Source organism: Nylanderia fulva, unplaced genomic scaffold (assembly GCF_048542155.1).
Source record: "Nylanderia fulva isolate GAGA-0341 unplaced genomic scaffold, ASM4854215v1 Scaffold18, whole genome shotgun sequence".
Lineage (NCBI taxonomy): Eukaryota > Metazoa > Arthropoda > Insecta > Hymenoptera > Formicidae > Nylanderia > Nylanderia fulva.
This window is the reverse complement of record NW_028190055.1, coordinates 1363938-1391837: the sequence shown is the minus strand read 5'-3', so window position 1 is coordinate 1391837 and position 27900 is coordinate 1363938. Positions and strand designations below refer to the sequence as shown.

The window sequence follows — 27900 nt, the reverse complement described above, 5'->3', positions numbered from 1 at the left end:
TACTTTATTGAAGGTATTGCGTTAATTTTAACTCGATAGCAATACGCTTCCAGATGTTTCGCGCAAACAGCTTGTACATTTATATATCAACTTTAATAAATTAGTCGAGAGAACAGGGTCGTATCTCGTCATAAACAATTTCTGAACTGTTATTCATATAAAGTATCATGAGAAAAAAAGAGAGAATACATATTTGCATTTTTTATGGGAAAATTAATGATTGAATTTCATATTATAATATTATGACTTTCTCAATTTGTGCGACCTAATGGAAAATTGTGGCTTTTCTTCCAATTTTTCTACTTCCCAAAAAAAATCGATATTAAAATATTTTGAGCTTTAAGAATAATAAAATTAATATAAAAAAATCATATCAATAATCCAAAAAATAACAGATAATTCGAGAAGTTTGCAAGTTTGATACAAAAATGTCTTACTGTATAAAAAAATAAAAACTGGTTTTTTTTTTAATGAGAAAATAATTGGTCTGTTTTCGTAATTTGCGATACTGCTTATTGCTACTTAAATTTTCAACAAGGATAGATGAGCAAACGAAATGATAGATTGTGCGTCCTTATTTTACATTTAAGTTCACATGTCAATTAAGACGTCTCACGATTAATACTCATCTGCGATTATGTCAAGCAGTGTAACGACAATAACAACTTTGAAACGGCGTGATAGTCACGTGCTTAAAATGCTTCTGATTAATCTTCGGGAAATAAAATAGATTAGAACTTTTATAAAAACATATTTACATAAGATGTCCTAAAACACTACTTTTAGTAAAATCTAATGAATTAAGAGTCTAATTTTTTTCATTACAAAAATTATTTTCTAAAAAAATATTTTATATCATCATATAGTATATAAGCTCTAATAAAAATGATATGAAAGATGATGAAAGATAATAAAAAATGATATGAATGGTGATGAAAGATAAAATTTTATAATGAACATATTTTTTTATTTTTATTCTTACTCTTCTTAAAGACAAGGAAATTTCATAAAGACGATATTGTATATAATACATCACAAAACAAAATTACAAGAGATCGTTTTTAATTCTTTTTCAGATCTTCTTTTTAAACAAATCAAATATAAAAAAATATAATGTAGAAGAACATTCCTTTCTAGTTTAATGATGATAGAAAACTCATAATATAATATTAGTTAATGGTAATTAGATTGGTAAAAGACAAGTCAATATTTTAAAAATAATAATTTTTCTTGCGAAAATAATAATATAAAATTCGACAATATGCTGCGAATACAAGAACATCCAGATGTATTATATGTTTCTATAATAATAGTTTACTGTGAAATAAAAATCTAAAAAAATTGCAATTTATTTTTGTTTATATCTGAAATGTTTTATTTTTTTGTAATACTCTCTTTTTTCTAAATGTGTAGTGTAATTGTATTGCATTGTGATTTCGTATTACTTGTTAACGGAATGCGGAGAATAAAATTTAATTAAATTTGCAGACTTGTGAGAATAATTGTACGTTTACAGTAATTGTATGTTTACAACAATCGCGTTTAGTTCGAAGGAAATATTTAAACGCGTAGAAACATCTTTTTTAAAGAAGGTCACGATATAAATCTGCTTCGAATCAGTTAGCATTTGTACACAAGTTGATTTGATCAAAATTGAGTAACCGAGTATCGTCTATCTTTTTTTCAAATCATGAAACTAATCAATTATTTAGCAAATTAATCTACACGACGATAATAACAATAAAATTACGATAACATAAATTATTTTTAATGTAGCATTCATCTTGTTGCAATCAAAAGTAGTAATTTATGTTATCATTTTTATACGATTGTGAAAATTATCATGAGATCTTTTGATAAAGATCTTTTGATATGTTGGATTTTATATTTCTGGACTATGAATTCTAAGTAATCGAAATTTAAAAATATCACATTACGTCATATTGCTTTAATATTTGACATGTTTCAATATTGTAAAATGAGAAAGAGAGAGCATATTAATTTCTTTCCACATATTATATGTAATACACGCAAATATTTTCTATTGTAAAATGAATTACGATATTTATTAAATTAATAATTATAAAAATTAATTATAATAATTATTAAAAATTAGATGCTCACCGTAAGCATTCTTGACGAATGCTGAAAAACATAATTCAGAATAGGACATGGATCCACGGTCATGATCAATGTAATAAATTTTAAATATGTGTTATCACACTAAATAGTTTATTACTAACTCTTGTGTCTGAGTCTTGAACTCTTAGATATCGTTGATAAAATATACTCAATGTTTGCTAATCATTTATAACCAGTCTAACGTTACAAAATACGTTCTTGTTTTCGTTTTTAAGCGCGTTGAAAATGATAGACTTTTTCACGTAAACTTTTTATTTCGAAATTAAGAAATACTTCCGAGGAAGCAGAGATTTACGTTATCGCTGTCAAATAAATCTTTGTGTATATCCGCGATTCTATATTTTGACTTCTCTAACTATTTCTGTTATTTTCGTTGTGCGTCAGAAAATCACACTCGCGACAATCTTTTACGAGGCTTGTGCGATCGGCAGGACGAATCGATCGAAACTAAATAATGTCGGATTGAATTTCTACCATCGCGCGAGAAACTTTGCAAAAATCCTTTCATTCGGGCCTGTTCCCCTCTTCTTTCTACTTAATGCCAAGTACATATAAATTCCCATCGAATGCCCGAGTCGGCCTCGAGTGCATTATTCTCGCGCGTTGATCGTCCTTCGATCAACCGTCCTGATGCGACTTTGATAATGACGGGTCGACTGTTAACAAACCAAAGGTAGAAAAAGAGAGACGCCGACGATGCCATTCGATTTGCCAAAAACGCTTTTAATGACGCCGGTATTTTAACAACACTCGTAATAATCAACTTCCGTATGCAGTTTTATGAGATTTTATATGAATTTCCGTATACTTATCTCCGCGAGCTTCGGATCATTTTTTTCCTTTTTTATGCAAGGACACGGAATAACATATTTTTTTCAGATTGTTTTCTTAAAAACAACTACGATATTTTTATCATCAATATATTATCATAATCTCCAATTGTAAATACATATATGAGTTGCAGTTCATTTAAATGTATTTATGAGAAATATATTTTTAAATATAATATTTTAAATAATATATTTTAAATAATATTTTAAATAATATTTTTAATAATAAAATTTTGATATTATTTTAAGAAAATGTATAACCGAGAAATATTTTTATAAGAACAAAAAGTATAAAACAATAATGCATATATAATGATTTAATTATTATTAATCGCTGTCGTCATTTATGTAAGAAATCTGATTGTGAAGAAAATTCTGTCAAAAGTAAAAAGTAGCGAATAAAGCATTGCTCTCTTTAATAATTTAAATAAAACGGACAAAACTAAGTTTAAATACAAAATTAATTTTGTATTATCAATGTTGATATTACGGTCTAGATTAGCGATTCAGAGAAGAAAAATATATCACGCTAATAAAAAATTATAAATATTCCAGCATTAAATATGATCGCTTATCTCGTGTGTTGCTTTTATCTCTGGATAAAGATTTTCCGTGATTAAAAAGAATGAATGTTAACTCAAGATGGATTAAAATGATCGTCTAACGAGTATACCGTAATACCTATATGTTATATACCTCGAGTATATCTCATACTTATATTCACTCCGATTATTGTGATATAAGCATGATTGTGTCCGACCACGTTTACATATGCTAATCTTATGCGTAATTCGCCTTGTACCAGGCGAGACAAGCCACCATCAATCAGAGATAGGGAAAAAACATTAAGAGGCACTAATTTTCATCCCTGTTGATGAAGATTTCTCAGTCTCATGCATTATGTATGTACTCGTTATTATAGACCAAGAAATCTGACTAATTCATGTGTATCTAATAGGTTTTTTAATTGTGTTTTAATTAAGATAAAAGCAAAACGGAAACGCAGTTCAGCGAATAATTAACAATTGTGAAATATATGTCATTTATTATACGGACTCTATAAATTGATTTCAATTGCGAACTGGCTACACGATTCACTAATCGAAATTTCCTGGCAATTTGCTAATTGTAAGCGAGGAATGTCATCGTAGGACATATAATGAGTGGGTATAGCGGAAGTTTATGACATAAGTGTAATTGAACAAAATTATATAATTTCGCACAATATTACTTCATTCTTTTTGATCGCGAAATATTACATAAGTTTACTATTTTATAATTAGTTGATATCTCTCTCTTTTTCTCTCTTTCTCTCTATACATGTATGTTCAAATATTTAGATCTTAGATACATTATAGTGCAATAGCATTTTACTATTATTTTTATTTATCTGGCTAAATGTATAATTTTGCAAAATGTACTAATTTTGTTTAAATTTATATATTATATGTATATATAGAAACTGTAATTTATTTAATCATCTTACATATATTAAAATATTTTATTATTATTCAAGTTATGCAAAATAATTGATGCATATAAATATTAGTTTCCTTCGTGCATTGTTAGAATTAAAATTATGCTATTTGATCATCTGAAATAATTCTTTATAGAAAATTAATCATACCGCACATGAAAAGTTCATAAAAGGCAATAAAAGCCAATCGCGAATGTTAGTTATTCAAGGCGATCGGGAAACGGCTATCAAAAGATTGCGAAGGGTGACTGCGATCGTTATTGACAATCGTGCGGCGCGAAAACGTCCGCCGATTTCCTTTACAATGCCGAGATAACGGACGGGAAATAAATATGAAAGTTAATGAGTCTACGACTCGAATGCAAGCGTCCGAATGTCGCTTCATGTTGAACATACTGTTTTTATTACGTCGCAGCATTCCTAAACAGAACACAGCTATTATAAGATTTAATTATGCAGCTTACGTCATTTTATTTTCCTAAATCAAACACTGAATTACATCAGAATCATATAATCCTGCCTTTAGCTTTGTATATGTAAGATAAATGGTTAAGTTTTTTTTATTTCTTCGCTTTTATACTCATAAATAAAAAAATATACATTTTTTTATGAAAAGAAATAAAATTTATGTTTCCTAAACGTTTGTTCAACCACAGATATAGAATGTTTAAATCGCAACATGACTATTTTTGATGAAGGTATGATCGCGTTTTCTTGGTGCACGTGTTGAAAAACACAAGTGACGATTCATAGAATCGTTAAAAAAATAATTAAATATTACCTACTAGAATATTAAATAGTCACAATTTTAATTAAATTTTCCGATATTTTTTCCTCCCAATATTTTAAGAAAAAAAAAAATATAGACTTTACGTAAAATATACATATATATAATTTAGTAAAACTGAAAATCAAAAAACTCGCAAAGATTCATTTAAATAAAATGATGTAAATGTCTAACAATACATATGTGTTTAAATATGAAAAGATAAGAGTGTTGTAGTGCAATCGTCTATTTATATGTAGATAATATATGTCATGAATCATTATGATTTTAAAAAGAAGTTAAATAAAAATAAAATAAAAATTGCTGATCTGCAAAAAAATTCTCAGAGCGATGATTAATGTGAATATAATGGATATTAATTGTCATATTCTTACCAAAGCCCAGTTTACGAGCTGTTGATTAACGAATGTAGAATAGAATACATGGTAGTCGAAAAACATGTAGCAGAATTGGAAACTCTAATCTCTAAGTTTGTGATTAATTTTTTCTCGTCCATATAATAGAGATAAAACTATATAGAGAGAGATTTACTAATCCATTTAATTAATTAGATTTAATTCACTTTTGAATTGTTTCGGTAACTCGATTAAATTGTATTTTTTCGCAGTTATTGATTCTCAAATTCACATTATTCCATCCACAATAATAATATTATCATATATAATTCTAATTTTAGAAATATTAAATATGTACATGATTAATACATACATATATGAATAAATTCATACGTTCTACATTTGTTAAGAGAACAAGAAAAGACGAGTTTTCTATCTATGAGATAAATATATAAGTTCGGTTACTATTATAAAATTTATTATTTTACTTCCGCATTATTCTGACACTCGTGTGCAGCAAGAGAAAGATTAATGTTTTGGGATAAATTTTTTTCGCAAAAGACTATCTATCTTTTATAATATAAGCAGTAATGTCATATGATTATACGCATATAACCTTTGTTCGGAAAATTTCGAGATTAAACTTATCGTAGATAAACCAAAAATATATTTAATTTTGTTTTCGTGGTAATAACGTAAATTCATTTCTTTAATGCTCTACAAATTTCTTATTCGTTCTTGTTTTTTTTTGCTACATGTCACATATTTTGACTAGCAATTGTATTAGTAGAGCAAAAATAAACTTTGTATGAAGCTTAATCATAGAAATAAAATGATTATAAACTTCACACTGTTATGATTCAACTCGGAAAACTTTGCTACAAGAAAAAAGTTAAAAATAAAAAGATTTCTTATTTAAGAAGTTTTAAAATAAATGCTCCATTATTTACTCGCACTAAGAAAGAAATATAGTTATTATCGGTTTTTGAACTGCAGGGGATGAAATCTGATTGCTAAATGCAGCAACAAGTAACAATTGTTCGAGTCTTACTTATTTTTAAGTAAATTAAAAGTTTTAAAAATGAACGTATATCTGATGAGAAAGATTCTCAATTTCAAAGGTGTCAGCATTTAGATAGCTCGAAATTTAATTCGAAAGAATCGTATTGCAATTGATGCAATGGAAAGTTTATTCGACTGAAGAGTGACATCGTACCAGATTAAAATTTCTTCTTCCAAAATAAAATATTCAAAACATATGCGTCGAATCAAATACATATACAGGGTGTCCAGTAACTAACGGACCAATAATTAAGGGCGGATTCTCGGGTCAATTTGGAGACGATTTTTCCTTAGCAAAAATGTTGAGAAGTCAATAATTTTCGAGTTATAAACAATTTTAAAAAATGGGTTTTTTGAAAACTAAACGTTTTGGAGTTAAAAGTCTAACATAATTACATTCTTCAGTTAATTTCAGGTAGAGTTTACTATAATAAAATTTTAATTTGAGGCTTAGTTATAAAGATACATAATGACAAATATTGGAAAGTTGTAAAAAATGATGACCTTTTTCGACATTTTTGCTGAGGAAAAATCGTTCCCAAATTGACCAAAGAATCCACTTGTAATCGTTGGTCCGTTAGTTACCGGACACCCTGTAGATATTGATTGAGACTACATAGAAGAAAATGAGCAATAAATTTCTTGAAAAAGACCTTTTCATCTTGTTTTCAAATATCTTTTTTACTTTTCTCTCCTAAATAGTTTTTATAAGAGAGGACAGATACTCTTTTCAAATTTATATTCCTACCTGTCTAAAGTTGAAGCAAATTTAATTTGAAGCTGAAGCATTATATTATCGTATTGTTTTATACAATGAAAAAATTCTGCATATTTAACTTTTAAATTTTTCGCTTTTATACATTTTCCTTTTTCTTTTGATTTATACATTTTTACTTTTTTTCGAACAATTTTCTTGAAAAAGACCTTTTCATCTTGTTTTCAAATATCTTTTTTACTTTTCTCTCCTAAATAGTTTTTATAAGAGAGGACAGATACTCTTTTCAAATTTATATTCCTACCTGTCTAAAGTTGAAGCAAATTTAATTTGAAGCTGAAGCATTATATTATAGTATTGTTTTATACAATGAAAAAATGCTGCATATTTAACTTTAAAATTTTTCGCTTTTATACATTTTCCTTTTTCTTTTGATTTATACATTTTTACTTTTTTTCGAACAATTTTCTTGAAAAAGACCTTTTCATCTTGTTTTCAAATATCTTTTTTACTTTTCTCTCCTAAATAGTTTTTATAAGAGAGGACAGATACTCTTTTCAAATTTATATTCCTACCTGTCTAAAGTTGAAGCAAATTTAATTTGAAGCTGAAGCATTATATTATAGTATTGTTTTATACAATGAAAAAATGCTGCATATTTAACTTTTAAATTTTTCGCTTTTATACATTTTCCTTTTTCTTTTGATTTATACATTTTTACTTTTTTTCGAACAATTTTCTTGAAAAAGACCTTTTCATCTTGTTTTCAAATATCTTTTTTACTTTTCTCTCCTAAATAGTTTTTATAAGAGAGGACAGATACTCTTTTCAAATTTATATTCCTACCTGTCTAAAGTTGAAGCAAATTTAATTTGAAGCTGAAGCATTATATTATAGTATTGTTTTATACAATGAAAAAATTCTGCATATTTAACTTTTAAATTTTTCGCTTTTATACATTTTCCTTTTTCTTTTGATTTATACATTTTTACTTTTTTTCGAACAATTTTCTAACTTAATTTTTTCCACCTATTTAAAAAATGAGCTATATAGTCGATAATAAACATTACTGATTTGTCACAATTCGAAGCTTAAATTAAAAAAAAATGAATTCTGATCAACACAATTTGCGGTGACAGTCTCATTGATTCGGTGAAAGGTGAACTAACATAGACTCAACTAAAAACCGGTTATAAATACATGCCTTGTACAAATAGCCGCTCTTTTCAAACTATTAGCACATATTAGTGTATAAATTATATGAAATAAATTGTAAATAAATGCACGCAATTACGTGTTGGCAAATTGTTGAAATCGCTTAATATCAAATAAATTGTTTATCTTGGCAAATTTTACTTTAAATGAAACATTCGAAGATAAATTAATATATATGACTGCTAAGTATATTAATTTAAAAATGCAGCTATACGTAACGCAGTAATAATTATCATTATCGTAAAATAATTGTTCATTTCGGATAAAGGTGTTAGAAAATGACAATTTAAGAATTTTTCGCACCAATAATTTCGATCTCAAATTGTAAGATTTTATGGCGCCTAGTATGGGTCAATGTAAATCAGATATTCCGATATGGCCGGGCTTCCAGAGAAAAACATGTTTACATATTACGTAATTCTAAACTGCATTCCTGACAATTCCATAATCGGACACATTCCGCTCCGTGTAAAAAAATGAGCCTGATTAAAAAGCGCGAGTATATTCGTCTCAACTTTGACCTTTACCTTCGTTTTCTTTTTTAAGAATCTCTTGATGATCTTGGAGATGGGATTTGGCATTTTTGACCTCGGCATCTCCGTTATCCTTCGATGAGTACTAAAAATCGCGGGTCGATGTACCTTTTTTTCGCAGTTTTTTCTTTCGTACACAAATGAGCAACCGTAAAATTTACATTATGTTTCAATACCAGAGAACTAACTTCCTCAAACTATACAAGACTCCTCCAAAAGAGCGAAAAATGTGGCACGCACGCACGAGCGAGTTATCAAAAGAAACAATTTATTTCCACCCTTGTATATTTTTCACAATAGTCTTTAAAAATTTATCACTGCACTTGTTTTAATTGGCTCTTTAGTTCTTTAATCAATTTTTATTAATCGATCAATTATAATCAGCATTAAATCAACGTAGTTATGACGCACTGTAATGTCAATTGATACTATGTATTTTTTTTTTATATGACTCGTCCGATAATACGAGCTTTACTTTGCGAGAACTAGAGTCAGACTGGAGCTTTCGAAGTAAATCTAATATATTCATATAAGAGTGAGAGAAGGAGGGAGAAGAAAAAGAGTGACGTATATGCTTCGGCAGAGGCTTTTCTGACGATTGCGCATCCTCAATTGCGCAGCACGTGCTACCGGTCGTTCTAAATTTCTTATGTTCATAAATCTTTTGAACAAAGAGGAGATATTTCTTTTCAGTATAGAAGAATGTTATTTTGAAAAGTACGCGAATAGAATTTTCCTTTAGAATTTACCCTGAAAATCATGATATCCCGTAGGATAATATGGCATTGGAAGAATTTTATAAAACCTTCTCTGTGATCAAAAATATTAATGTATATATAGTAAATTTTACTATATGCATAGTAAAATTAATCGAGCATATTTTATATCTTACTGTGATAGATTATTAATATTTTTTATTGTAGCAAATGTTAATCAGAGAACCTGTTATAAAATTCTAAGAGAAAATAATTCTCTCTGTGTATCTCTGTGGATTAAAATTTTTACTGAAAAAAATATATATTCAACGTTGAATAAGATTCCTTCTTATCAATAAAAATCAAAAGTCGCTATCTCTCATTATTTAAAATGTTATTGTACTTATTTTGTTAAACCCTACATAAATTACTCATCTTTCTTTTATTTTGTCGATTGTAAAAATCCTTCCAATTTATTCCTATAGCTTTGAAAGTAATTTGTTAGTGTATAATCACTTTTTATTTTGATTTATTTGGTGTTAAGTTTTGTGTATCTTGTATATTGTAACAATAGTTAAACGAAACGAGCTGAGCCGAATATTTTAGTGGTGAATTATGTCGTGCTTTAAACGATGGACACTACGTGAGTATCTAAAAATAAAGAAGAGCATGCTTGGTATCTAAGACTTTATTTTTAAACGATCAGTCGCTAAGTATTTGAAAATAGAAAATATAAATACAAATAAATTATTTGTTTTTGCTATATCAGCAGTTTAATGATGAATGATTTTTTCTCATTTTTTAAAAAATATTAACTGACTTCGAAGATATTTATGATATTATTTTTTGCATTAATTTTTAATATTTTTATCGATTTTTTAAATTATTTCTGATATATATGTATTTTTCAAAATTATTTTTACGGTAATAGTGTATAATTTTGCGCAATTCTGACGCAATTTCTATTGTTTACTTTTACGACTTCATACTCTTATAAGAAATATTGTGAAATTAACTTTTTATCTAAAATCGATATATGATTATGATCAGTATATGTCATATCTTCTTTCGGCTGCCAAATTGCTGTTATCCTGAGATATTTATGAACATAGGGAGAAAACGTAATCATATTTACTTTATTATATAGAAATTCAAGCTCTCATTAATTTCTTATCTTTTTCGCGAAATGTGATAATACGTAAAAAAAAAATAAAACAAATAAAACAAATAAAGTATATTTTTAGTTTATATCCGGATGCGATTAAATTTGCCGTCTTCTCTTAAAACGAAGAAGAAAAGCGTAAGTTCTGCATGTGATAAACGAGTGCGTGGAAATATTCTCCCAAGAAATGTTATCTGCTGCATCTGTGTCAATTTACACCGACTGTGTCAATTCTCATCAATAATGCATCAATAATGCGCCATTATGCAAGCGCCGGAGCAGTTCATAGAGTATGATTCCTGACGCAAATTGATCTATATTGTAATATTTCGCAAGGCATACGCGACTTGTCACGCACAAGATCCAAACCTCATTCTTTCAGGAGTTCGCAACAGTCCATCCATAAACCGTTTCGCAAGGAAACATTAAAAACATTATTGGCCTTTTAATGATACACACAAGAATGAAATCCTATTATCTGGATATATCTTCTTTAAGAGAATATAAACGCGCTTTCCACTTCCACATTTATGCTAACAAAGTTTTCCGCTTCGAGTCCGGACGTACACATCAACAATGTGGTTGCTGATGTCTATCAGAATTACCATCTCGCCTTGAAATCGATAATTCTTATTGTTTTCGACGCGACATCGATTTGCATGAAATCGTAAAAATCGACTGAATATGGAAAGTGCGTTCTGCAAATATTCAATCAAGTCGTGATAGAAGTCCACGAGAAGTCGTAAAAGGAAACACTGGGACGTATAACGAGAGAAACAGAGAGTGAGAAAGAGAGAGAAGGAAATAGAGAAACGGTAATAACAATGCGACACGATAAAGATATTATATGCATGCGCCAGTTCGGAGTATTGAATGAGTGCATGCTGCACATTCATCTAGATTCTAGCCGGAGAAGGGACAGATGCATGCAATCTATTTTCGACAGCGATTTGTCAAGAAACGAAAGAGATGAATCTATCTCAAAAGAAGTCCAACTGCTAAGAAGTAATCATTAAGAGGAGACAATTTCTCTCATATTATTACGTCAATGTCCATTATTTTATATTATTACGAGAATGTGAGAATAAAGAGATTTTAAGGGATTCTCTATACACTTTCTCGCCGCGAGAACTAATGCACATATAATATAAGTCGTGGTCGAATGCACTGGTGTACCGAATCGGGCGCATCGAAGCGGGTGAAGCGGCTAAAAAATTATAAAAAAAAAAGAGAAAAAGGAAAAAAAAAACACAAAACAGGATAGGCACGGCCGTAACATCGCGTGACAACGCGTCAGGTGCACCTGAGAGTTCTAACAAGGTCTAGGGTGCGGCAATGTTATCTAAAAGGTGCATTGTTCAACATCGAGCAATTAGGGTGCCTATGATAGATATCGATCACCGGGCGGGAGGTAGGGATTAATCGATACCTCCGAATCCTGGATCTGCTCGGAATCGGCCGACGTGCTCGAAGTCTTCAGGATGCTGTACAGCTTTACGTAGGGGGCCTTGATCAACTGTCGGCCAATCAACAATCGGCCGTCTTTAGCAGATGCTCTCTCGTCGGTCGCGACATCGTCGCGAGGTTTAAACCGGCCTCGCGCGATCCTCGCGTCGAATATCGACAGAAGCCGCGCGTTTCAATCGCAATCGATGACAATCGCGACCAGCATCGAGGGCCAGAGCGGACTTTGACGTTATCGTCATTAACGGTGAATCGCAATTTCGCGAATTTAGCGCGCCCCGACGCGATATTCGATACAGCCGGTCGACACGAGGATCGGATTATCAAAGAAAGAAATACGAATAGTATTGTAAACAAATTGCAGATCATTGCAATTTAAAGACGGTATCGGAAATAATTTTTCTTTCTTCGAAATATTATACAATATATCGCAAAAATTAATTTTTATTGTCAGATATATGTATTATATATTTTATATTAAGCTCGAAATTAATTTTGTTCTGCAAAAATTTTAGATAGCCGGCAAAATCTTTGTGATGACTAACTTTAAAACTTTTCGCATTACATAATCTGCGTTAACGCGAGGGCGCAAATTGAATTGCTAATTAAAATAGGAACTCCTTATGCAGTAAAATAATAATAGACTCATAAATCGTATCTAAATTCAAAAGGATAATCGAAAATCTATTTTATATATTCATCTATTATATATTTCTCAAAAATAAAAATATCTAGAGTTTTTAATCTTCAATTATATTTATATAAATAACTTCGTAAAAAAAATCTACCTAAACATTATATCTAAAAAAGCCATGAAAAAATATCCTTCTATCAAAATGATCTCCGTCGCTCTATTCCGTATAATTCGTGTATCGACATAGTCGAGATATATACAGAGTACAAAGTACTCACCTCCCAGGACTCCCTTGTCAATTCGGTGATGTCATCGCCTTGTCCATCGCGAGTTTTGCTCTCTTCGGTGGAATCCGCGCCCTCGCCGCTTTCTTGGGGCGACAATTCCGGTGACAGGTCCGTATCGGTATCTGACAGAATGTAGCCGCGTTCCCGCCAGTAATTCTCATCCAGTTCGCCGTAGAGATTCGGCACCCACGCGTGAATAAACCTATACAGATCGTCCACTCTGGAAAAAAATAAAGAGATTCACATCAATCTCGTGTTGTATAATCGCGAAAGGAAATTGTCGTTTATCGCTGCACAAATGATCTGCTCTGTCCTTCGACATATATCGAACGCAAAAGCTCGCTTTTACCTGCGATGCAGAAAGGGCATCACGTTTCTGACCGCTCTTCTCACGTGTCGATCGTAAATAAAATTCACAACACCGCTGAACGCATTCATCGCGGCCACGTTCGTCCAATTCATAGTCACGCAACCGCACTACGGTACACTACGGTTAAAAGGCGAGAGGAACGATAACACCAGAGAGAGATATATATTTCCTCGAGGACGTGACAGACGAGTCAGCTGATCGTACCAGGAGCGCGAGAATTATTCGCGTTTCGAGTCAATATGTCGGAGCAGCGGCTGTTATCAGCTATTAGATACCGATTCTAACCTCGTGGCAATTTTTTTTAAACATTTCCACATCGCGTTTGACTATTTTTTGTTTAATTCCACGAGACTGTTCGTTACAAATTTTTAAAGGAAGCTCTTCCTCTCGTTTTCACAGGATGCACGCGACACACTCGTGATGCGTGCAAATATGTAGGAATTCGCGAAAAACGCGGAACAAAGCTACCAGATACGTCGCGAATGTCGAGTCTCGTTATACATGTCACGTGCTGATTCGCTTGGTACACCTGCACTCTTGTTTCGTATGTATATGCGCTGCGAAATGTAGTATATCCCGGTGCATCGCATGCACTCGCGCGTATCGCGCTGACAGAGCATGTTTCAGTCCTTTACTGCTCGAAAGCTCTCTTTTTGTCTCTTTCCTTTCCTTCTACAAAAATTTAAAATAAAGGTACGATAAGAGCAAATTTTATTTACTCGCTAAGCCGTCATAACAAACAATAAAAAAAGAATTATATCTCTTTAATCTATTTTACAATCGATACGAAGAGTTTTTCTCTGATTACTACGTCAGCCACTAAAATAATACGATAGAAAAATAAATTTTTATTTTCGTTAAAATTTATCATTAAATGTCATTATAATATTTTAATATTCTATTACGCCAATCAAAATGTCACACGTATATGACGTGCAATATGCATATTGCCGTAATATATTGCCGTAAATATAGCATGTTCAGTATATTTTAAACTTTAGTCTCGACTATGTTTTTTTATTCCAATATTTTTTATTTGCTATTTCTATCACACTGTTTGTATTTTATTTATAAATTCTTATTTTAATTTTATTTTAAAATATCCTCGCACTCTATTTACACAAAAGAAATACGAAAAAATAACATATTTTAATTAATAAAGATGGCACAATAATGAATTGTGAATTAAGAAATTAGTAGAATATATTTATAAGAATATTTATAATTATAACAAAATAATTTGTTAAATAAAACTTTATTAATTTTGTCGGTAGAAAAAGTTTAGAAAATTAAAAAAATGTAATCTCGTACAATGACATTTAATGCATATATATGTATATAATCTTATTAGATGCATTTTTTAAGAATGCATCAAACTTCAATAAAAATATTCTATCGTAAAAAATCCCATCGTACATCTTTTAACTTATAGAATTCAAACAAATATTTCAACTTAATAAGAAATATTCAAAATGTATTTTTTAAGAACGAGCAATGACACATAAAATAAATGTGCATCGTTTTATATAAAATTAGATATTAAACAAGGTTTAATTTATTTTATCACACTTGCTGATATGAACGCGTGAATTTTATTCTCGTAACTTGTAGATGTTAATGAGAATATTATTTTTGGCAACTTTAAAATTTATCTGATAAAACTAAGATACAAGATACGATTACCGAGAATAAATTGATACATGGCTCTTGATAGATCTTGATCCAGATGACTACTTAAACAAGAACGATTTTAATTGTCTGTCACTCGATACAATCGTGGTACTGGGAAGCGATTGATATTTGTAAACAAGTGGCATCTCAAAAGAACTGTCAACGAGATTTACGTAATATGATATATGTAGATGACTGATTTGGAAATTCTGAGAATCGGATCACTATCTTGATTAAACAATAATGTTCAGACTATGTTTAAGCGCGAGATACGTATTTTTTTTCCTTTAAAATTAAAGCCATAACACATTTGTTTAATTTTTAAAAAATATAAAAGATTTATAAAATAAAAAAATTCATTAAAAGTTATATATTTTTTTTTCTTTACAAATTATAATATTCCTTTACTTTATTTAACGATATATATTTAACTAATTTTTAATTTCTGACACAAAGTACTCACATCATTCATTTATCTTAGGATTTTTAAATAAACGTTTAACAAGTTTGAAACAAGGAAAGCACTGGCTGTCGGCGCTTGCTAAAGCTCGATCAAGCATCAACGAGTATATAAATAGAAAATCCGGTGGCAGAGGCGAAAATCTATTTTGCGGTGCTTGCGACGTGAAGCATGTGTCCGGTCATAACGCATTCTGAATGTCGCTCTTCGCGAATGCATGCGTAAGTCGACCATATATACGAAAATAATACGTGGCGAGATTTTTCGTTCGAAGCAAAATTACTGGCGCCGAAAAAAAACAGCATTCGGCGAATATTTATTCTGGTACGATCAAATGACTTATCGTGAACAACGCGACGTCTGTAACTCGTTTTTCGGCGACAACTCGTTAGTGGTCAAAAAAAGGAAAAACAAATACCTATCTTGATATAAATACAGATTTTAAGAATGTACAAATACCGCTGCTTCTCTTGTTTACACATAGCAGCCTTAGTCATCGTCAGAACGAAAGAAGTATCGAAAAAAAATCATGAGAATGTCGAAAGTGTTCATTGATATTTTTAAAATTTATTTTTAGAATCAAAACTTTCTAAATTTTTAAAGATTTTATTTTGACATTTAAATATATTTTTATTCAAATATTATTATAGAATATTATTTAATTTTCTATATCTCTTAAGATTATATTTATTATATACCATTTAAAAGAGTCATAAACGTTTTAAGTGATTAAAATCAGAACTTAAACTCGAATGGCTTCTGAATTCGCATCTCTCTTGCGTTCTGACGTATCGATTGCAATAATTAAGGAGATGTGTCGAGAAATTGTAATGTCAGAAATAATTACCTGTTGCGTGGCACGCTGAACCAGTATTCGGGGCGCAGTTTCTTTTTGCCATAGCTCATAATTGGCGTCGATCGCGGAATCTTCTTATCCTTTGGTCTTCCCGTTCGTAGTCTCAGGTACAACGGTGGGTCTTCGCAGGAACGTGCGGGCCGTGGAATCAATTCTGTGTAATACGAGAAGGATTTATCAATATAGATCAAATACTTAAAATTAATAAGAGTTTTATAATCGACGGCTTTATCTTTACGTTCGATATAGTCCAAGTCCAGAAAACATGTGCGATTCACGATTATATCGTAATAAACAAGTATTGTTACGATAAGAAGTTGCCCGAATTTCTTCAGAAATTACCGAGAGAGTTTATACATGTAAATACACAAATAGGTAAAAAATATGAACAAGTTTCGGAAAACGAGGCAAGCACATTACCACAAATAAAGGTGAGAAGAAAGTGTCAGAGTAAGAATTATTATGTGAAAGGAACGTTAACAATAATGATAGATATAATGCATGAATATAGCGATTGTATAGATATATTTATAGAGAGTCCGATTATAAAATTTATATACAAAAAAAGTACACGTGCAGCAAGAAATGGTGATGAAATAGAATAATAACCATTACAATAATATAATAACGATTACCACACAGTGTATCCGCCGTGTGTAAAATTGCGCAAATTATGTTTAATGCACAGTAAACAAAATCGCGAAGAGACAGAAAAATGTGGGACATTTGACAAAATAAAGAGGCAAATGAAAACATGGGAATACGTGACACAAGGAGAAAAGCAAGCTAATACTGTATGAACCTACCCAGGCCTTCGAGTTCGGGAAAATTAGGTGCTTGGACTAGAGGGACAACAGAAACAAATGACATTACTGCATTAGTATGAACCTATTGCTAACTAAATAATGAAACCCGTTGTGCTAATCTGAAATGGATAAAATGTTACTGAAGAGAAAGAGAGATAATTAGAGAGATAATTGAACAACCAATGTAGAGAAATATACAATGGTTACTACTAATGTCTATAATAATCGAGCATAACACATCTTGCAGAGTGTAGTAGATATAGTTTGATTTAAAATAATTATTCGTTTGATTATGATTATTAAAAGAGATTAATATGTAAATATATAAAAATGTAAAATTCTACGTTAAATATACACTTTAAATTGTAATCAAAGTTAATATTTAAATAGTGCAAACAAGATGCGTTCGCTACATGCAATACGGCACAAAGGGTTTCAAAATTCTAGAAATGTATTTATATGTTTTGTTTGGAAAGAGATATGTTACAAAAGTGTTTGTTGAAGTAAATTTAAATTTGATTTAAATTTTTCTATTAAGAATTGTGTTTGTTGATATATATATATATATATATATATATATATATTTATATATTTATATATACACACACATATATATATATATATATATAAATATATATATTAGTGAGTTAGATTGTTGTCTCTATCAAAGAGTAGAGAGTCAATTCATATAAAACAAAATACTGCGCCATTTAACATTTAATATTATTCTCTTCATAAATAAATCGATATTTATCGAATAAAACATTTGTTTTATATATTAAAGAAATGTGATACGTATATAATTCAGTTAGTTTCAATGAAATGACATATAGAATTGACAATGATAAACAATGATAATCTAAAACAATGATAAACTACTTTAACGTACACATCAAGGAAAGCGCATTTGGTTATCAATTCCAAATTTTCTTGGCGATATAAGACGGAGCTTAGAATTTAGAAAATATGAAAAATTATTTTTCGCACAAATCTGTCATAATTTATAGCCAAAAGCGCTCGAAATTTTGAGATGAGAGCAATAAACTGGCAAAACAATACTATTTAAAAAGCTATCTATGTGTTTTCGGGCGAGTGCAGTGCGTGATACACTAACTAATCCCGTTTATCATCCTTATCATTTATTAATTTCTTTGCATCGTATATATAACTGATCGATATTAATATTAATGATATATGAAACAGTAATGAGTGTATTCTGTGTAAAAGGAAATTCTGTTCAAGTATGCCTTCACGATAATTAGACTATCCATTCCGATAAGAACATGAAATAGATTATGTGTCTCTATATGTGCGATAGCGATACTTACTGTCGAAACTCACAAATAATTCTGGCATATCCTCGACCGAGACCATACTGCGGTAATCCAATCGCGGTGCCATTGTCGAAGTTTTACTACCTCGACTGCTATCAACGCTGCTGCTACCGGAGGATGTTAAAGGTTGCTGTCGAATAAAGGTACCTACGGAAGAGCGTCTGAAAAAAATCCGTAAAATATAAAATTATAAAAGAGAAAAGAGAATTTCTTCTCAAGGAACAACATTACAAAAACTTTTGAACGACAAGTACACATTAGTCAGCTATCAAAAATGTTTATTGAACTATTATATATTTAATTTGCACTTTCTCTCTTGTAGTTCAGAAGTAATATATATAATACATTAATAACAATAGGAATTAACAATCAGAGACTGTGTCCAGTATATAAATAATAAATTATATAGCTGCTTGAGGGTACTAAACATTGTGTTAAATTAGTCATGTGTTGGCTGTAAGCAATCTGAAGAGTAGCAACAGCAGTGTCTATGGCTGAGTTTTTTGGCAAACAGTATAATTTACCTGAAAGCAGGAGCCCTCAATCCTGGAGTATCTTGAAACTTAAGAAACAGTGGAAAAAATAGTGTGTGAAGGAAAAAGCATTTTTAACTGTAGAATCCTCGAAATATTGTAAAATTTAGATAATTGTGATAACATGTATGTATATAATAGCTCCTATATCCATAATATTAACAGCTTTGATCAATGCAGAGTGTATTTAATTAACAAATACAACATTGAAAGAGAATTCTACAGAAGTAAAACATTCACGAATTAATAAAATACATCAAGATACGAAAATTGATCAAGAGTAGATCGAATAAAAATAGAAAGGATTGTAGGAAGAAGGGGATACAACAATGTAAGGTCATGTCTGGTCCAGACTCACCCGATGAGGCCTCCTGGACCAGGTGAGAAATTGCTGGAGTCCTGGGAGAGAGAGGAGGCGGTAAGCGGAGGAGTTCCACCCGCTCTACCGCCACTCTCTTCGCTGGGGGTTTTAGCAAACAGGCCGGAGCTAAAGTCACTCACCAGGTTGATCGGCGAGCTTTTTTCCACCACCATTACATATTTTTTGTTAGTTATATCAGAAATGACATTAAAGCGTTAATAAATATCTAAATTCGTGTCGCAAGCAATGTAAGCATAAACAGCTTGAAATTTCTCTCTTGTCACATAATTGTGGTTAATACCACGCATAATTTTTGAAAAATAGCGACTAAGATTGATCATCTCTCTTAATGTACCTTCATACTTCATACTTATATGTATATTCCTTCCGTAAGTTTTGTATCTCGTAATGCTTTTCATATGTGAGAAGCTCTTTTTTTCTATATAAGTAACTAAATATACTATGTACAACAAATGAGGCTATATTTGTGCCATAAAAATGAACTTTTAAAATTAATTTTATTCATAACAAAAAACAAAACAATCTGCATAAGGCACTTTTTGCTCATATGTGAGTAACCTCATTTGTATTCTATATATTATTCTAAAGTTTGCAAAAAGCAAGTTAAAATAAAAATTAGCGCGGCAATAAAATTATTTTTTTTAGTAAATGCGCTTCCTTGCAGAAACGTTATTCATTCTTAACACAGATAGAAGAGTGAAAAGATAGAAGCAGTTGTAAAAATACCATATTTTAAATAACTCTCAAAGTAACGCAATATTTTATGTCAATAAATGTCAATGTAACGTGATATAATTTTGTTCACCTTGAGAAAACTTTGCTGAAAACAGAAGAGTGATGGGAATCAGCGCTGTTCGGAAGGCTCGGTACCTTGTCAGAGATGGATTTGCTGCTTTCATCTTCCTTTTCTCCAGTTAAACCTTCCATCCAGGATAATGGATATGATAGACGTTTTAGCATCTTAAAAAAAGTATGAAATTAAATATAAATATATCTAATATATAGTATAGAAAATATTCAAATATATAAAAGTCAAATATATATATAATATAGAAAATAATATTCTACTGGTTTCACACAGTGCAAATGTTTACTTTAAACATATACCTTGTTCCTTCGAGTTTCCTGTTTATCGTCTTCCTTGTGCTCTTCATCCTTTTCGGGCTCCTCTGCATTACTCTCTAAGCTAAAAGATACCGAACTGGCTTTCTTTCTACCATTAATAGTAGTAGGACCGGTTTCTAACGTGCTTGTAACATTCGTTGGCGCTATCGTTATCGGAGGGACCCAATCGGAGGATAAAACAATATCTGCATCTGAGTACACTTTTTTCGATGGCATAGGCTGAACTACCGGAATTGGTGGATTAGGATCACGGATATCGATACCAGAATCATGGCACGACAATTTGACTAGAGATCCTTCTTCGTCTTCGGGAATGGCATTTGATTTAGCTGGTTCCGTCTGTTGCAATAATTATTTATATTATTTAATATCTTATTAGTTTTATTTAATTTATTATTCTGATATTTTACTAATTTTACATATTAATTTTATTACAACATAATTACCTTATCAGAATTTAATGAATCTTGTTGCTCGTCATCAACAGAAAATGTTCGATCTTTACTAGGAACTGCCCAGTGATGATCAAGCATGGAACGTCTGCGTTCTTCTAATGTTCTACTAGCTTGGCCACCACTGCAAAATTCTTTGTCACTATCTTTCTCATTATCTTTCTCTTTCTCTTTCTCTTTGGTCGAATTCTCCTCCTATAACAAACAATGTTTATTCGTTAAAATAAAATCTTAATACATGTATTATGCATAATAAATATTAATACCATTACAAAAGAACACCTACACTTTGAAGATTAGTGGGAGTTACAAGTTCTCTTTCAAAGGCCTTTGGAAAAGCATCGCCATCTCTCTCTGCACAGCTACATACACTCTCACTATCATCACCCGCTAATTCAGGAAAATTCTCATCCTTCCCTGGAGATTGGCATTTACGATTATCTACTTGGGGTTTCTTCATGTAATAAATTTCAGGTTTTTTGTCCAAATGGCTGGACTCAGTATGGGAGACCCTCATATGCGCAATGTCATAATAAATTGCAGCATTAACTACAAACTCCATCGGCGCAATCACTCCATAAGATTCAGCACCATGCTCAATAACAAGAGGATCAGATACATTAGGATCAAACATCACTGCATTTGGCGTAACTAACAACACACCACCAACTACACCCTGGAAAAATATGTAAATTTTCAATAATTAAAATTATCAGATAAAGTATAATAATAACAGATATTTTAATAAAATAATAAATATTTTTCAAAAGCATTACCTGGCCATCTGTGATATGCCTGACATTGATTTTCAAAAATCTTTCTCTAAATGGTTGCTCATCTTCATCCGCAGTTCCACTGGAAGTTCCAAGAGGTGTCTTTATACGTTCCATATGGCCTGGTTTTGGTGACACTGGTCTTAGATTGTCCAAAAGTTCTGTAAAATCAATGACGTTGCAAAAATGAGTGCAAAGTAAAAATGCATTTTATAAAAAATTCATAAAAAAATTTCAATATATTTAATAGACAACATATTTAATATACATAAAAATAGTAATATTTAGACTTTGACAATCCATAATTGCAGAATTTAAGTTATTTATAATCACAAAAGAATGATTATAAGCACATATTTCACAGTTTATAATCCTGATTATTTTCAAGCAACGACTACTGACACGAGATAATAACACTGAAAGAAAGAAAGAGAGATCCAAAGTCTTGCGTTTTTTAAGAGACGCACAATGTCAATTATCTAACAATGTTTTCTCAGACTCGTATGTCATGTTGCTTCCTTAAATCCCGCCTATGCGCGTCAGAGAGAACTCGATCTAACCTCACCTCACATCCAGAAAGTTCCGACGTAACTCATTATTCGTTGCAACGCATGGCGCGTGCATGTATAATTTCGACGAAATCAGTAATTTCATCATCTGTTTCATCCGCCATGACATTGCGGTTGGGCATTATTACACTAGCCTGCAGTTTACGTTCGCACAGCAATGCGAATATAGCGTATGTATGCGCGCGCTTTACACCGTGTATAGATGATCAGCTGATTGAGTATCGTATACCAGGTGACCCGTATTTTTATCGAACTCTCGAAGTTTGCGAGTTTAAATATCAATGACAGCCAAATAATATTATGAAAAAGCGAAAAATCAATAGTTTTAAAATTGGAGAATTAAATACAATTATTGATTTTTTTTTCAAATAAGATTTAAGTAATAAAAAATAATGAAAAATAATAAAAATAATAATTTAAATAATTTAAAATAATAAAAAATAATAAATACGAATATAGCGTATGTACGCGCGCGCTTTGCGCCGTGTATAGATGATCAGCTGATTGAGTATCGTATACCAGGTGACCCGTATTTTTATCGAACTCTCGAAGTTTGCGAGTTTAAATATCAATGACAGCCAAATAATATTATAAAAAAGCGAAAAATCAATAGTTTTAAAATTGGAGAATTAAATACAATTATTGATTTTCTTTTCAAATAAGATTTAAAGTAATAAAAAATAATGAAATATAATAAAAATAATAATTTAAATAATTTAAAATAATAAAAAATAATAAATACGAATATAGCATATGTACGCGCGCTCTTTGCGCTGGTAGATGATCAGCTGATTGAGTATCGTATACCAGGTGACCCATATTTTTATCGAACTCTCGAAATTTGCGAGTTTGAATATCAATGATAACCAAATATATTATAATAATATGATAAGATATTATGATAAAGCGAAAAATCAACAGTTTTAAAATTAAAGAATTGAATACAATTATTGATTTTTTTTAAAATAAGATTTAAAGTAATAAAAAATAATAAAATAATTTAAAAAAATAATTATCTCAATACTTTTTCTCTACAATTATACTAATAAAATAATCTAAGTTTATTTTTTTACATACAATTAATAATGTAAGATACTATAGCGAATTCGATTGGATGCACTAGTGCGCACTGAGTGCATATAAAAGTTTATCACATATTGTTCACAATGACACAAGTAATTAAAAAAGAAAATAATTAAAAGTAAGAGCTATTATTATTCTTGCTGTTCAATATGAATAATAAGATAATAATAACTCTTACTATTAATTATTTTACTTTTTTAATTACTTATACTTATGTCATTATAAAATGTGTGCAAAACCTTTATGTGCACTCATTGTCAGTGCGCATTAGTGCATCCAACCGAATTCGCTATTAGAAATTAAAAAAAAAAAAAAAAACAATAAATAATATTTTAACAAAAAATAATATTAAAAACTTGGCAATAGGTAAATAATCTTTCTTACTCTCTTACATGATTTTTTGGGAAGAACGTTTCGAGATAGCGATAATTTTCATATACAATATGAATTGTGTAACGCGCGCATATACGATATGATGTTAAGCTACCTTTATGATGTAATTGTGTTTTTCGCAGTGCGCGTCGTGTCGACCACTTGAGTCGTAGATTACAGAAGATGTAAGTCCACGATGTAAGACGGCGATCACGTTCGGAGTTGTCCTCTTCCCCCCGATCTTGTTGGCGTTGCAAAACGTGACGACCCGTGCATACGTTGTACGAACGTTGCGATCGCGTGTGCATGCTTCGTGCTGCGGTATAACTAGTGCGATGCGGCAACGGTGACAAAGCGCGATTCCATCCGAAGAAGACATAAATAAACTTCAAGTCGGAGCAAGTGTGCGCAACAATTTGCCTTGTCTATTGTCCCCGCTAAACGGACCAATGGCCGAGTAGTAAATCACGAAATTGTGTAACGTGGGGAATTAAGTTTAGTATCCTATTTCCCGTAAACAACGGAAAGAGGGAGAGAAAGAGTGCGCGTTTTCTGTCTCGCGTTTACGTACAATATAAATTATTAATTATCTGTTATTATTTATGAATAATTAGGCACCAGAAAAACAATTTTTTTAGCGCAAATGCACATTACGAGTATTTGTGTCACCTGACAAGTTATTTATATTAACTTTGAAGAATTTATGTATCTTAAATTTCTCTATTTAAATCATTTAGCGTTACATTAATTATATGCAAATCTATCAGTTTAATAGATTGAATAAATTCTCTAAAATTTATTTTTACAAAACTATCACTTCTGTGTCTACTTCTTTCTCTCTCTCTCTCTCTCTCTCTCTGTTCAAAATTCAACTAAAAACAAAAATAATGCGCAATATTATGACAAATTGTGCGTTGTTTCAAACTCCAAATTAACCTGATTAGTTCACGCAAATATATCGCAAATGAATGCCTCTGCTATCTACTTTCAGCTGATAATCGACAGGACATAGAAGTTCCACGTTCCCAGAAGCGATGTAATGCAAACAACGTGAAAAGACAAGTGTATTAGTTACAGTAGCACTATATATCGATTTTTCGGAGACACGTAGCACGATGTGGTAACGCATCAATATTCATTTAAGCGGTCGACTTCGTATATACATAGGCAGATAATATAACCGATATATCCCAATTCTTTTCTTTCTATGTATCTAGTCGAATGAGTCAATCTCCGCACCTATCACGCGTAGCTGTTCCCCGGATCCTGCTGCATTATTCATGCTACGTCGCTACGCGTGTATTAAATCTGTCTTGCGCATTAGCATAATGCGCAACAGGATACAGGATCTCGAGCGGATATCGATGGGTCGTCGAATCAGCCAAGTTAGACAGGAAAGAATGAAATTGCCATTAATTGCACACGCCCTCGTGTGTTGCGTCATAAATGCGGGAAAAAAAGCGTGTCGTCCTTCGACAGCTCGACAGCTATACGTCAACCCTGTACCTAATGTAAGTGGACACTTTAGAGGTCATCAACAATATTTTTTCTCTTGCTTCGCAAGAGCAATCCAGCGGTGATTAAGCGCTAAGTGCAAAATAAATGGCCGAATCATTAATAAATTCATATTTATCCCGTTGAAAAGAGCTTGTTATATAAATAATATAATAATTATAATTATAAAATATGTACTGCACATATAATAAGGTCGTAGGTAATGCTCAGTGTATATAATGTTACCTCGGCAGAAGGGTTTTCAAAATTTTAAAAGACCGTTTAAAAATTAGGATCTCTCCCTATGTCTCTCTAGAGCTTAAAACTTAAACTGCAAAAAATCTTCCAAATTAAAATTTGCGAGGTAAAATAATTAAGATTTATAAACTGTGCGTTAAATATAAACTCGAAGAGATTTTAAGAGTTTGAGTAAACACTCGAATGATACTCCAATAATAGTGTCGGCGAGGATTACAACGATATGCTCACCTTTTTCTTCCGGTGGCAAGTCGTCCTGGGACTCATGATCGTGGCAAGGATCAGGACTAGGCGCGTCGGTGGTCGATCCTCCTCCAGGGCATCCTTCTCCTTTCGCCGGGACCCATAATTGCTGACCGGAATAAATGAAAGTACTTCCGAGCCTGTTCAATTTGCTCAGCTCGGACGGCGTCGTATCGAATCGCGCCGCCACCGACGTAAGTGTGTCTCTGTCGCCCACCTGTAATTACGAAGGCAAACATGTTATTAAGCATCTCAATGGGAAACGTGATCCTTCGAAAGAATTACTTTCTTCGCATGTCTAACGTCTTTTCTGTGCAAGCAAATGGTCATTTCTTCGCCGCATTTGCAAAGGCTAGTTCGATTCATCGAATAATAATTAAAATAGATGATCAGCAAAAGTGATTTGATTCATTATTGTGCGTCTCGAAGGAATAAGTAAATGTGGTATTTCTAGCGAAATATGTTAGGTATTTTGAAAAATAAATATGCGTATATTTATTTAACCATTGATCTTTAAACAAATGCTCTTTCATCATTTTTCTAACTCGCGTAGAGATTCGCTGGAACGCATTTAAATATGTGGGATATATAGTATATATATATATATATATATATATATATATATATATTTACTCGAGATGATGTTGTGAGAGGATCAGTTGATAAAACCTCCGTTACTGAGCGCATCTGAGCCTCCTATGCATTTTTCTTCGTATACCCGATAGTGCACATGAGGCCATCAGCCTTATTTACATAAGCTGACAGAAACGCGTTCGAGAGAATATCGGACGACAGAAAATTGAATTCTCGGAAAAAAAAGCCTTGTTGTGTGGCGGTGGAGGTCGCGCTCGCTCGTATGTCTCTTATGCAAATTCGTGTGCAACGACCTGTACACGAGCGATGTAATACTGTTGCGCGAACTAATCGGGCTATTTGTCGCGATAGCTTTCTCCTTGAACAATAGCGCCGGGAAAAGGGTCGGCATAAATCAATTAAAAAGCTCGTCTCTTCCCGCGCAAGCGGACGCTAATCTCACCCGCGGTCGGAAAGTTCGCCATTTTCCACGAACATCGGCGGAAAATAGGGTTTCCGACGCTTAAAACGCGATTTATGTCCCGCCGGGAAATTCGTTAATTATTCCGCGACACTTCAACCCTCTCTCCAATTGCGCGTTGTCTACCGCTTCCCCAGTGTTCTCGTAATTCCATTAGGTGCTATGACACGAGAATCTTGCCTCGCTATTATCATTTTTCAGCAAAGTTCTCCGGAGCTTAAGCTACTCGCGCTCGAACAATTAAGCCATTTATTTCTAAAGCGTTTCAAATCTACAATTTTGAAAAAAAAAAACTTATACATTGTCACTGTATTATTTATTTCCTTTATTGTCTTAGATAAAAAGATGGGTTTTAAACGTGATTTTTCTTACTTCCGAGCGTGACGTTTATTACGTCTTGAAAATATCTTGGAAAATGTTCATTTAATAGTTACTTAATTAGTCTTATTCCTCTTATCTCTTTACATAATTTAATTATTATAATGAGGCAATAAATTAATTTAAAATAAACTTTATCTAAGATTATTTAAAACAACTCGTCACTTTTATCTCGATTATTTATAACTTATGAAAAACAATGAAAAATTGCTACTTGAAACATTCAATCAATCTTTTATTCAACCTATTTCATTATTTATCATTAGATATTTTTTATTTACGCGATAAAAATAATATCTAATTCGATAAATTATTTTTCAAAATAATAAAACATAATATGCAACAATAA

The 27900-nt window shown here is 31.5% G+C and overlaps 1 protein-coding gene and 1 long non-coding RNA gene across 18 annotated transcripts in view; one reads left to right on the top strand and one right to left on the bottom strand.

The window, feature by feature from the left end:
* The window catches only part of mtd (TLD domain-containing protein mustard), a 132527-nt gene that overhangs the window by 10828 nt on the left and 93799 nt on the right, over window positions 1-27900 (bottom strand). For 10 of the 17 annotated variants that reach the window (XM_085481421.1, XM_085481425.1, XM_085481422.1 and 7 more), the window contains 11 exons: window positions 26108-26336; window positions 22104-22261; window positions 21614-22003; window positions 21322-21522; window positions 20858-21214; window positions 20556-20710; window positions 19727-19885; window positions 18830-18996; window positions 16687-16849; window positions 13330-13558; window positions 12383-12469 (listed from right to left, as the gene is read on the bottom strand). In XM_085481421.1, the coding sequence (XP_085337547.1) occupies window positions 12383-12469; window positions 13330-13558; window positions 16687-16849; window positions 18830-18996; window positions 19727-19885; window positions 20556-20710; window positions 20858-21214; window positions 21322-21522; window positions 21614-22003; window positions 22104-22261; window positions 26108-26336 (2295 nt within the window). The other 7 variants (XM_085481426.1, XM_085481415.1, XM_085481416.1 and 4 more) reach the window with 7 other exon arrangements.
* LOC114938426 (uncharacterized) lies at window positions 24246-27187 on the top strand. The gene is made up of 3 exons (XR_003821075.2): window positions 24246-25244; window positions 25342-25635; window positions 26078-27187. It is a non-coding gene; the product is annotated as an uncharacterized LOC114938426 (long non-coding RNA).